Source organism: Sorex fumeus, unplaced genomic scaffold (assembly GCF_029834395.1).
Source record: "Sorex fumeus unplaced genomic scaffold, SorFum_2.1 ptg000015l, whole genome shotgun sequence".
Lineage (NCBI taxonomy): Eukaryota > Metazoa > Chordata > Mammalia > Eulipotyphla > Soricidae > Sorex > Sorex fumeus.
In genome coordinates this window covers 2,517,109-2,530,385 of record NW_026606072.1, presented here as the reverse complement: position 1 = coordinate 2,530,385, position 13,277 = coordinate 2,517,109, and the positions used below count along the sequence as shown (strand labels likewise).

Below are 13,277 nucleotides of genomic sequence, written 5' to 3'. Positions count from 1 at the left end.
TTACTGCAGGGACCAGACACATTTCTGCCTAAAGCCTCTGGGTTTCAAGATTTGTTTCTGAGTCTCTGGGATCATAGCCATTACGCAGTTCAATCAGGAACCAGAGAGGCCTTGCCTCCAATTATATAGCTGAGCTGGAGGTGGTTTGTGAGTGTGTTTCCCATGACCTGCTGGCAGCACTGACCTGCTGGCGGCACCATACCCCCAAAACAGTATTTTTTAAAAAATAGTTTTTGCAGTAAAACCAATATCATCGCCTTCAGCTCACATCTTTTAAAGGTTCGGCAGTTAAGGAAGTTTAGTCTAAATGGCTGCTGGGTTCTCATACCAGCTCAGCCATTAACTATGGCATAAGGCTGATAGAGTAATTTCAATAAAACACATGGCAAAATTAGTATTGTCAACATTAAATTAATAAATATGTGTTTAGTGTTGAACTTGGAATATGTAGAAAGAAGAGATAAAACATTCACTCCATACCTACCATCAAAGAAAAGCATCACCTATGTTTCCCCTCTCACAGGCTAACCACCTTGAGGTTTACTCAGGAGGTCCAGAGATTATGAGACTATGGAAAATGGCTCTAGGGTCAAATGTTCTAAGTTTAAAATTCTTGCTGTACCACTTCTTTCTTAGCTACACAACTTTAATGGAACGAGTTGCGATTCTTTGTGCTTCAGTGTTCTCATCCTTGAATATTGATAAAATATTAATGTTTTCTGTCATAAGGCTATTGCATAGGTTGAGTGAATTAAATCATCTTCAAGTGCCCGTGGTAAGAACATTCCATACATCCTATTATTTTTTGTTGTTATAAAAAGCCGAATACTTACCGTCTCATCCATTGTGATTAGAGTGCTACTTTAAGAATGTCTTGGATACAACCACCAGACTGGTTTTCTTTTCAAACTGTGGATTCCCTGAATTCAGAAGAAGCCTAATATGGTGTGATAGTAATAACACCACACCCTTCCTATGATAAGTTGTGGCTAGGAGAAATACCTGAAGTCATAAGTTGATTTCTTTCTTAAGGAGAAAAAATTTAATTTGGGGGTGGAGTCACACCTGACGATGCTCAGGGGTTGCTCCTGCCTCTTCACTGAAGAATTACTCCTGTCAATGCTCAGGGGACCAGAGGGGATGTCAGGAATTGAATCTAGGTTGGCTGTGTGTAAGGCAAATGACTTACCTGCTCTACTATCACTCTGGCTCGGCAAAAGTTGATTTTAACTAGATGTCTCAGGAGAAGTACATGATACAGGTCCAGAGAGAAACTTAATAAGCTGGGGGGGTTTATGCAGGGGGCTTAGGCTTGATCCCTGGCACTGCATGGGCCAGAGGACTGCCATGGGTATGCCCGCAACACTGCTGAATATTGCCCCCAAGCAAAAATCCCTCAAGCACATGATACATTAAAGTCCCTATACTGTTTTCATTAGAATAAACTCAATATTCCTGTATTTGCCTTGCTGGGTATTTTGTCAAACTTATTACCTCCAAGTGAAACACCTTTAGGTAGACTAACTTAAAGGTAAAGGTAAAGGCCCTCCCGTTGATCGTCGATTTGCTCGAGCGGGCCCAGTAACGTCTCCATTGGAGACTTTGTTGTTACTGTGTCTGGCATATCGGATAGGACAAATAACACTTTTTCACCAAAATACCATGTTTTTCACTGCAAAGCCATTTATGTCTGCCAAAGACAAATTCAGTTGCACCGATGGCGTTTCCTCTTACAGCAGGTTACTGAATTACTTCCCAGCATTGACAGATGATGGGGGGGCTGGAAGGAGAAATATTATCTTTGATCAGGTCACACAATACACATGTCCACCCAGAGTCAGTGCTTTCTACTAAGTCACCCTCAAAGCCGAGAAGGGCTCTTGTGTGATTCTGAAAGGAAGTGGAATGAAAACAGAAGTGAGTCCCAGCCCTTGTTCTTCTGAGAAATCCAACTTCCTTGGCTCTTGCAACTGAGCTGGAGCCAAACAAGGCCGCCCACCCCTGCTCCAGCCCACCCACCAACCTGCTGCATGTATTGGATGCCTTGGTTGTGGGTCTTCCTCAGCTGCTCAATCTGAGCAATTTCCTCATAGAGGCTTTCCAGATCTGAGGTCCGATCACCCTTAGCAGTAATCACATTGCCAATTGCTTTTTCAAAGTATGCCAGAGCTAGATTCAACCTCTGGGTGGCCAAGGAGGCTCTACAAGGAAAGAGAAAAAGACAGAAAGTCACCAAGAGGCCACATGCTTTGCAGGCACAAAAGAGACAGATTCTTATGACTAAACAATTTGGCCAGATCCCTGAATGGTTAGCTCCAAGTCAGCCTTGCTATAAACAAACTCTACTGACCTACATTTTACCCAGCAGATTCCACTATTTACCACTTATCAAAGCTATTAATATGTCATACTATCACCTTGTTTAAAAAAAAGCAAACAAAAACATGGCCAGCAATTCACAAAATAGGATAATTTACCTAAAAAAATTGTGTTACCTCGGGCACCCTCTTTTTCAAGAGAAAGCCAATTTTTTCCCTTTCATTTGTTTTATCTAGTTTGGTTTGTTCCACCTCAGTTAAGAAGACAGAAGACAGAAAGCAAGGTAAATAATCTTCTCAAAAGGGGTGTAATGAATTAAATTATAGCATGTCATAGAAAATCCTAGAGCATTAAAAATGATGCTTTATTTTTAGGTTATATGAGATGAAATTAAAAATATGTTAAGTTAAAAGTTATAAATGGTACTTAACTACAGATAATACTAAAATGTTCAAAGCAGTTATGTTTGGGTAGTGATTTTGCAAATTATTATTTTCTTCTTCATATGGACATTTAAATTTTTCTCTAAAACAGAGGAGGATATAATTTCTTATATGAGAACTTCGTTAAGGTTTATCTTTCCTTGCATTCATCTGGGGGACATAAAGTAACAAAATAGGAGATTAATACCCCAAGAATAGCTGAGATAAGTACCAGGAGGATTAGTCCATGGCTTAGAGGCCAGCCAAGCATGCTAGGGGAAATGGCAGCTCAGATAGAGAAGGGTGCACAAAATAAAGGGTGTTTGGAGGATCCTCCCAGGATGGGAGATACACGCTGAAAGTAGACTATAGACCAAACATGATTGCCACTCAATGCCTCTTTTGCAGACCACAACACTCAAAAGGAGAGAGAGAACAAAAGGGAATGCCTGCCACAGAGGCAGGGTGGGATGGGGGAATGGGGGTGGGAGGAATACTGGGATCCATGGTGATGGAAAATGGGCACTGGTGGAGGGATGGGTATTTGATCATTGTATAATTGAAACCCAAGCACAAAAATTTGTAAGTCTACAACTGTACCTCATGGTGCTTCACTAATAAACATTTTTTTAAAAAACGTTTATCTTTCCAGAGCCAGCAAGTCTGTGAAGAGCCTGAGAAGAACATGGGTAGTTAAAAGCTGGTTGTTATAGCTTTGAGGTCAAACTCTAGGAGCCTATATGTACTTTTTTAAAAAAAAATAATGTAGTACTACTGCTATTTATTTAGCCATTGATTAAGCTTGTTAAATTGGGCATGAACTCCACATTACTTTTTTTTAATTCAGAGTGTTAATTTTATTATTTTATTATTATTCTTTCTCCCCCCCCTTTTTTAAATTTACTGTGAGATACAGTTACAATGCTTTCATATTTGAGCTTCCTATATGTACTTCTAAATTAAACAAGGTTAAGAATACGTGAAATACCAGGTTGGCATGAATATTAGACTAAATAGTTCCAGTTACACCTAACATAGAGAAGAGATGCAATATTACTACTGTCTGTACCCTGACATTTGCACTCCTATGTTAATTAAAAGTGTATCTGGGGCCAGAGATAGCACAGGGGTAAAAGCTTTTGCCTTGCATGTAACAGACACCAGTTCAATCCTTGAAACAACATGGGTATGGCCAAAACCCCTTCCCAAAAGTGTATATGTATAAGGAATTTTAAAAAGAACTCCACAATAGTTAAAATTAATTTTAAGGAGAAATATTTCTCCTTCCTTTGGAGAGTAGGATTAACAAAATTATCATGTAACTTAATTCTTTACAAAAACGTTTGATTAATCATTTCTCTCAACTGTAAAGACAAAAATTACCAAGTGGGCAGTTTCTCTCATCAAGAACCTGTTTTGGGAGACATTAGCCTAGCTGACTAGTCTAAATAATCTTGCCTTCTTTTCCCACCTCTAAAGTGGCCTGAGGCACTTGCCCTAACTAGATATTTGATCTATGATAGTGAGAAATAGATTTGTATGGCACCAGTTGCAATGTTAGTTCTTCCACTTGGATGTTCTAACATTCTGAGTTACTTAAATCTTTGTCTAAATTGTCTCACCTGTAAGTGAAAATGATAAAAATTACCCATCTTACAGGCTGAATGAATGAAGATGAAGCACCTAGAATTAGTATCTAGAAAGGACTCATTCGTAGTAAACATTCCAACACTCAGAAAAGTATGAGCATACTCTTTTGCAAACCACAACACCCAAAAGGAGAGAGAGAACAAAAGGGTATGCCCTGCCACAGAGGCAGGGTGGGATGGGGGGGATGAGGGTGGGAGGGATACTGGGATCCATGGTGGTGGGAAATGGGCACTGGTGGAGGGATGGGTATTTGATCATTGTGTGATTGAAACCCAAGCACAAAAATTTGTAAGTCTACAATGTACCTCATGGTGTCTCACTAATAAAAATTTTAAAAAGATAAAAGAAACAATAAGAAATATGAAATGAGATTTTTTAAAAAAAAGTATGAGCATAATAATAAGTATCAGGGGCTGGAGCAATAGTACAGCGGGTAAGATGCTTGCCTTGCATGTGGCTAACTCGGGTTAGAGTCTCAGCATCCTATATGGTCCCCTGAGCATCACCAGGAGTAATTCCTGAGTGCAAAGCCAGGAGTAAACCCTGTGCATCACTGGTGTGACCCCAAAAGCCAAAAAATTAATAATAATAACTATCAGTAATGTGGGCTGAATGAAACCCGCAATGGTGTGTTCTGGAACAAGAAGTCTTTCATTTAAGACACAAAAACTACAGTCACTCTCCAGTGTGAGAGCTGTAAGCATTCACTAAAGTCTAATTCATTGCTTGGTGGACCCAGGTCCATAGCTGATTTAGCTCTAGAGAAGGGTTTTTCAGTCTTTTTCTGACTTGGTCACCTTCAGACCTGCTTCTTTCCCGAGGCCGTCCTGTTCTATTAGTTGCCTTGCTATCTGGTGCTGTACCCAGCCATCCTCAATTTATGTGGCTGTAGCCCTTTAGAATATTCTGGATACTCACAAGGGAGCCATAAGGCCCTCAATTAGGAAAACCTATGCTAGACTAGCACCCCACCACCATCTTCTGAATTCAGGGTTTGACAGGCAGGCATTTACCATCTGCCTCTGCCTTACTGTGCCCTGTACTCACAGCTTGGAAACAGATGGCTTTCAAAGACGTGAAAATATTTGAAAAATCTAGGGAGCAGTAAAATTCTTTCCCCTGTTGATGATCTGATAAAGCCCACCCTCAAATTTAAATATCCTCATTCTCAGAGGTCCCCTAACTCAACTGCAAAAGCGTGAAATCTTCTTCCGGTTGGAACAAGCTCCAGGAACTTCATCTTTATCCCGTATGAAAGAAAACTGTCCTGCAAATAACCCTGTGCTCATCTTCCAGAGGCCTCCAGTAAACTATCTGCATTAGAGATCCCTTCCTGACCTTTAAAGAAGTCACAATGACAATAGTAAGTAGTAATTACCAAAGAAAAAAGGCAATTTTTAGATAGGTTTGAGAGATAATGCAAGGAACTCTTCCAGCTGGGAATTCAGATCATAGATTATCCCCCAAAACTATTATTTAAGGAGTGATTCAGGCCCCTGCTTTCCCTTATAGGAGGTAGCAATCATATTCTAAGAACCACAGCACAGAAAGCTGTGACACAACCCTGTCTGTGTTGAGGAATGTAAGAATCTTGGTATTGCTTGAAGGTTTGTTTTATTATTTTTGGGGGGTGGGGGAGAGAGGGTAATGGTGTGTGTGTGTGGGGGGGAGGCGGGAGGTAGTTGTTACTGTTTGGTTGTTTCTTGTTTCATTGTTTTGCTCTAAACATCTTCATCCCATGATTTAAAGGCTACAGAACAGCCCTGCAACCCCAGGCCTCATTTATAAAGTTGAACAACTCTATGCTTCGTGGGTTTTTTTTTCTTTTTTGTTTTTGAGTTCATAGTGAGGGGTAATCAGAGTGAGTCCCATAGATGGTGGGGGAGCCACCTGGTGCTGGGGAGTGGACAGCCCATCCCCTGACCTTGCTACTCAGCTTTCTAAGACTAGGTCTTACCTGCCCAAGGCAACTGTGAGGTCGTTTTCTGAGACCTGGAACCCACAGCTGCTCCCTTGGTAGAATTCTCGAAGCTCCTTCATGTTTCTCTCTGCCTTCTGCAGGTTGATATAAGCCTCTCGGCCAGTGAAACTGTCAAGAAAAACTCAGCCCCCCAAACCCCAAACCTCAGGACAGCAATTGAGAAGCTAATGAAGAGACAGCTCGGGGAAGCGAAGCAGTGCTTGCTAGTATCGCTCCCTGTTCTCTTTCCCCACATGGGGATGCTGCCAGGGAAGGGAGAACCGTCCAGAAAAGGAACAGGTTCTTGGGTCCAGGGCGGTTGCCTGAAGCCAGGCCCGGGCTGGGTGGTGAGCCTCCAGAGGTGTGAGCGGAAACTGTAAATCACACTCCATTTCCTCTAGAGGTATCTCGGGTGACAACAGCTACTCATGGTTTTCCAGGTTGGTTCCTACGAATGGTTAGAAAAGAGAAACTAAATATGTTGAGAGGGACTTTCCGGGTCCTTTGGCAATACCAGGAATGAAAACCCCTTCATTTCCAAATATCCTTCTATTTCCCATGACATTAATAACCCCCTGCAAATGGGGAGCAGAGAAAGGCTGCTTATTAGATGCTTTTCGTTTTTCTTTCTTTTTTTTTTTGTGCTTTTTGGGTCACACCCGGGAATGCACAGGGGTTACTCCTGGCTCTGCACTTAGGAATCACTCCTGGCAGTGCTCGAGGGACCATATGGGATGCTGGAAATTGAACCCAGGTCGGCTGCGTGCAAGGCAAACGCCCTATTCGCTGTGCTATCGTTCCAGCCCCTAGATGCTTTTCAAGCTGAGCATCAGCCCCAGGAAAGCAGAGGAGAAGGAGGTGCATAGAGGAGAAACTGGGGCCACGCAGCTCCCAGAGGCCTCCTGCTTATTGGCGGACACCAGCGCCCTAGTGCGTGTCTGGGTGGAGAGAGTAGCAAGGAGCAACCCCAGAGCATAAGACTTCTGCCAGGGCTCACACAGGACAAACAGTTCCCCTCTGAGGTATGGAGTGTGACTACTTCTATTTTGCTTGGCCTCCAGCTTCTTAGGCAATATTCACAGCAGCCTTTCAAAAACAAAAAATGACCAGAGAGTCCATTAAATCAGAAGTTTGGGGCAGCAAAAAAGTTTGGCGGGAGCGTTAAAAATTGTAGCGAACAGATACATGCCAGACCTACTTTTTCAAAATCTCTGGGGTAGGACATAACAGCAATAATTTTCTCTCTCTTCCCTCCTTCCCTCACACCCCGCCTTAGGTCTTGGGTTATACTCAGTGGTGCTCAGTACTGACTCCTGGCTCTTTGCTCAGGGATCACTCCTGACAGTGCTCAGAGGACCATATGTGGTGCTAGGGATCTGAGTTTGCCACATGCAGGCAAATGCTCTACCTGCATCTGTTGGCAATCCTCAGTTCAGTTCTGCAAAGCCTAATGGTCCAGTGCTCTGGCTGGTGATGTGGTGCTGTACAGGCCCAGTGGTGCTTGGGGCAGGGGGTGGGGGTGGTACCACGGCAACACCTGGCAGTACTCAGTGGGGGTCACACAGAGCTGGGACTGGAACTCATGCTCCACTATGAGTGCCATTTCCCCAAACTCAGCTATAATTCTCACGAGTACCCCTAGGGGGTCCCAGTCTGGGGCCTAGTTTGACTGATTATGCTTTAAATTCCCATGTCCTTCTTGTTCAATAATTGACTTTTTCAGGGGAGTGGGTGTTCAACAAAGGGCAGGGTAAACTCAGAAAAATTTGGTCCGGAGCGATAGTACAGTGGGTAGGGCATTTGTCTTGTCTGGGCTCCATCCCCAGCATCCCATATGGTTCCCCGAGCACTGCCCGGAGTAATTTCTGAGTGCAGAGCCAGGAGTAACCCCTGAGCATTGCTTGGTGTGACTCAAAAAGAAAAAAAAAAGACCTCAGAAAAATTTTAAATGATGAGGTGACATGGCCCAGGGAGCTCCCAGAGAGAGACCAAAGGGGATCATACTCAGATTTTTCCCATGAAAATCTGAGGCTAATGGAGGGGCTGGTTGGGGAAATGGAGCTCCAGTGCCTTGGTTTCCCCCCAACCCCCAACCCCCACCCCACCACCTACTCCCGTGACCAAGGCCCTCTCACTGGACCCCGCAGGCAGGGAAGGATATTGGTTCTGCAGGAGCCAGGCCACTCCCAGGGTATAGTAGATCATGACGAGAGCTTCCAGGATTTCCTTGTTCTCCTTGTCTGACGTGATGTTTCCCTTCCAGGTCAGCAGTATGGTCTTGGCGGACTCGGCATGTTTCTTGGCCTGACACGGAAGTCCTGAGGAGATTGGAGTGAGGGTGGCAAAAAGTAAAAAGTTTGAAAAAGCAGGCTTCAGTCAAAGACATTCTGGGGAGGGGGAGAAGGTGGGCCCAGTGGTCCAGAGACCAGATGATCTGTGGTCTTTGTTTCCCAAACTGGCTGTGTGTCAGAATTATCTGGAATGCTTGCAGCGAATATAGATTCCTGGGCCCCGTCCCAGACCTACTGAGTTGGAATCTTTAGAGGAATGGGGTCCAGGCATCTCTACTTTTAATTAATTCCACAACTGCTTCAATGGCACCCTCCCAGCCCTTGTCTGTGGATCTCTGTTTGGAAGTCACTGACAGAAACAGATGTGTCCTGATGTCACCTATGTGTCCTGATGTCACCGCTAAGGTCGTGTGACCTTTTAACCCCCCAAGCTTCTCAATCCAACACAGGTAGAATGACAGCAATTCTTGTAGAGATAGTCCAGGAACAGACTAGGTTATGCCACAGAGTCCTATGCTTTGAGTTTTTCTGGAAAAGGAATCTATAAATATAGAGGCTTTATAAATACAATCACTTCCATCTGGGGAACTTTTCAATCCCAGATGAAACTGGTGATACTAATTGGTCTCTCTCTCCCTCTCTCTCTCTCTCTTTCTCTCTCTCTCTCTCTCTCTCTCTCTCTCTCTCTCTCTCACACACACACACACACACACACACACACACACAATTTAGTTTCTAAATGCAGGGAGGCCCCTCAGGATGGAGACAAAGAACTGCCAAACCCCAGTTAGACAGAAATTAAAGCATGTTTCTCTTGTTTTCTAATCCAAGACTCGATTTTCTAAGCACTCCCTGGAACTGGTGATGATGTATGAGCCATAACTCCTGGAAATGAGGTCCATTTAGCAGTGGTCGACTTGAGAACACCCTCCAGAACTACTTCCTCAACCTCCAGCACAGTTCACGTTAGCAAGTAGCGGCCCTGGAGAAAAGATGGCCGCACAGAGCCCTTTGTCCCAGAGTCATCCTGGCAGCAAAGGAGAATCAAGATTGATGTTCGCCCTCCTCACTGCAGCCATTCCAGCCCTGCCAAGGAGATCCCCTGGGCCAAGATTCTCACTGGACCCCCAGCTGACACTGGCTGTCCCTTTGGCCTCTGGAGCCTGGTGTCCCAGCACAAGCAGAGACTCTGATAATCAGGTCCATGTTAAAGGACTTGCCTTTGGTGCTTGCAGCTCACATGTGTCCTAGGAGAGCAGGCCATCCTGCCGGTGTTGGGATACTGACGAGAATGAAGCCCAAGAAGTCTGCCAAGTCTGGGAGAACAACCAGACATGCCTGGTGCCGAGGTTTCATTTGAAGAGAAAAGTGTGGTAAAAGAGAGGGCGGGCCATGTCCAAAGCTACCAGAAAACGGCGACCCTCCAACGGCACTACACACCAGAAGCAGGTTTGTCTTATTCCTCTTACATATTTCCGGACCTCATTCCCGGGAGTCATGGCCCATAAATTCTGAGGTGAGAGGCAAGGAGGCATCATGTGTAAAAGTCAACTTTTTTTGTTCTTTATATGGATGGAGGATGTGTCTAAATCTGAAGTGGAGAATAAGGGCCGGAGCGATAGCACAGTGGGTAGGGCGTTTGCCTCGCATGCGGCCGACCTAGGTTCGATTCCTCCATCCCTCTCGAAGAGCCTGGCAAGCTACCGAGAGTATTCCGCCCACACGGCAGAGCCTGGTAAACTCTCCGTGATGTATTCAATATGCCAAAAACAGTAACAAGAAGTCTCACACTGGAGACGTTACTGGTGCCCGCTCAAGCAAATCGATGAACAACGGGAGGACAGTGCTACGGTGCTACAGTGCAGGATGTGTGAAGTTCACACTTCAGAAACACTGAGTGAGCTCCTCATATAGCAAGGGGGCCCTGATTGCATCGTGGAGAGTAAGGAGGGTTTGTATGTATGGAGACGAGAGAGAGAGCTTTAGAATTTGGGAATCAACCTGAAGCCATCAAGACAATAAGTGTTGGTGTGTGGGCACTGGAAGAGTCAGGTGGAGAGAATATTAGGAAGGCTCCGAGGAGATGATCCTGACAGAAGGGAAGGTTCAAATTTAAAGTCACAGGAGATATGAATAAAATACGTTAAAAGGAGTTTTCTGTGCAAAGGTAAGGAACTGGATTGAATCCTTTAGGTGTCAGTGAGTCTTTCTAGATCTTGAAATCAGTGATAATAAAAAACTGTTGGGGGGCTGGAGCAATAGCACAGTGGGTAGGGCGTTTGCCTTGCACGTGGCCGACCCAGGTTTGATTCCCAGCATCCCATATGGTCCCCTGAGCACTGCCAGGAGTAATTCTTGAGTGCGAGCCAGGTGTGCATTGGTGGATGTGACCCAAAAAGCCAAAAAACAAAAAACAAAAAAACCTGTTGGGGGTATCAACTCAGGGCAATTGAAAACTGAGTCTTTGAAAAAAAATCAAAAGTATTGTCTTTTCCTATAACCAGGGTCCTGGGGAGTGTGCTCACTGAATTTAGATGTTTTCCTGGGTAGGGAGTAAAGTAACTGGAGAAACTACTGAAAACTTCCCTTACCCTCTCCTATCCAACAGCACAGAACTCTTGTTCTTGTGAAGAGAAAACAGATGAAAAAGTTGCTTTGAAGTTTTGTCAGTCTACCCTTCTACTCACCCCTACTGCTACCCAAAGCACCCATGCTGTTGTGAAATCCACAAGAGGAATAATTTTCTACTAAGCTCAGCAGCTAATTAACTACAGGGTTCCTTGTTTCTGCTTCACCAAAGCCCACAGTCTGGTCTTCCTGATGAAGAAGCTGAGCTGGTGATATACCAACCTTAAGCAAAAATAAACTAGGATCCTGCTTTAAAATCGCTTTCAAAAGTTTCACATAGTTAACACTGTTCTTGATTTATAATGAATATACACATACACAGAATATTTGTTCACCTTTTTAGTAATGAGTTCATGTTCGAGAGTTTGGAGACAATGCCACTAGACAAATATTTCACAACCTTTTCATGTATGAAGAGCTCTTTTCATGTTTAAAAAATGTCACTGTGTGATGAAATTTATAGTATATCCTATATGGAAGAAATTCATGATTGACAAAAGGACCATGAATATCAGTAATACTTTGGAATGGATTTGCTTTTTCAATTACAAGGACATCTTTTTATGTAAAAAAAAAATAACACCCTATGTTGGGAGGATCCTCCCAGGATGGGAGATGCATGCTGTAAGTAGACTACAGATTGAACATGATTGCCACTCAATGCCTCTTTTGCAAACCACAGCATCCAAAAGGAGAGAGAGAACAAAAGGGAATGCCCTGCCACAGAGGCAGGGTGGGTTGGGGGAGATGGGGATAGGAGAGATATTGGAATCAGTGGTGGTGGAGAATGGGCACTGGTGGAGGGATGGGTACTCAATCATTGTATAACTGAAACCCAAACTCCAAAGTTTGTAAGTTTAAAACTGTGCCTCATGCTGTTTCACTAATAAAAATTAGAAAAAGAAAAAGAAAAAAGAAATAAAAATAACACCCTATATATGGTTGTATATCTGTCACTGTCACTGTCCTCCTGTTGTTCATTGATTTTCTCGAGCGGGCCCAGTAGCGTCTCTATTGTGACAATTGTTACTGTGTTTGGCATATCGAACACATCACGGGTAGCTTGCCAGGCTTTGCCATGAGGCCGAGACACTCTTGGTAACTTGACAGACTCTCCGAGAGAGGCAGAAAAAACGAGCTCAGGTCGGCCATGTTGACTGCTTGCAAGGAAAACACCCTACCCGCTGTGCTATCGCTCCAGCCCTATATCTAAGATTTATTTTTTTTATTTATTGCTTTTTTTGAGTCACACCTGGCAATCCACAGAGTTTACTCCTGGCTCTGCACTCAAGAATTACTCCTGGTGGTGCTCAGGGAACCATATGGGATGCTGGGGATAGAACCTGGATCAACCGTGTGCAAGGCAAATGTCCTACCCACTGAACTATCACTCCTGCCCCGAGATTTATTTTCTCCATCTGTGAAGGATGCTTGAGGATATCTTTCCATAGTGCCAGGGCCACCTTCCCAATCCTGACATCAACTTCAAGACCAAGTCATATTTTTTTGCTCTGGCTCTCCCAAGCCAAGTACAACAGCCTTTCCTATATGCCAATGGTGTTGGCATTACAAAGATGAAGTCAGCATGACAAGACTGGCTGCTGAAGCCTGATATTCAGAAGTGATGAGGAGAAAAGAATGAGCTGAACATGGGGCCCTGATTTTCTACTCAACGTATGAATCACTTTACTTTAGTTGAATGAGATCCACTGTGGATGTCTATATTCTGATGCAGGACAAAGAGAATCTGCTCAGAACTATCCAAGTTTTGCTCTGAAAAAAAATGGGGGTTACTCCTACAGTCACTTAGGGGAGCCATGGAGTGCTATGTATCAAAGGCGGGGTCTTGCACACATAAGGCAAATGTTCTACCACTTGAATTCATTGCTGGCACAACTACTCAGCCTTGGTGGTTTCTACATTGCCACTCATGGTCACGGTCACAGTCCTCCCGTTGTTCATCGATTTGGTCGAGCGGGCCCAGTAACATTGTGAGACTTGTTACTG

The 13,277-nt window shown here is 44.0% G+C and overlaps 1 protein-coding gene across 1 annotated transcript in view; it reads right to left on the bottom strand.

The window, feature by feature from the left end:
* Positions 1 to 13,277, bottom strand: part of TTC23L (tetratricopeptide repeat domain 23 like) — a 59,899-nt gene that overhangs the window by 22,400 nt on the left and 24,222 nt on the right. The window contains 3 exon segments of the mRNA XM_056112018.1: positions 2,024 to 2,201; positions 6,349 to 6,474; positions 8,513 to 8,669. Coding sequence (XP_055967993.1) covers positions 2,024 to 2,201; positions 6,349 to 6,474; positions 8,513 to 8,669 — 461 coding nt within the window.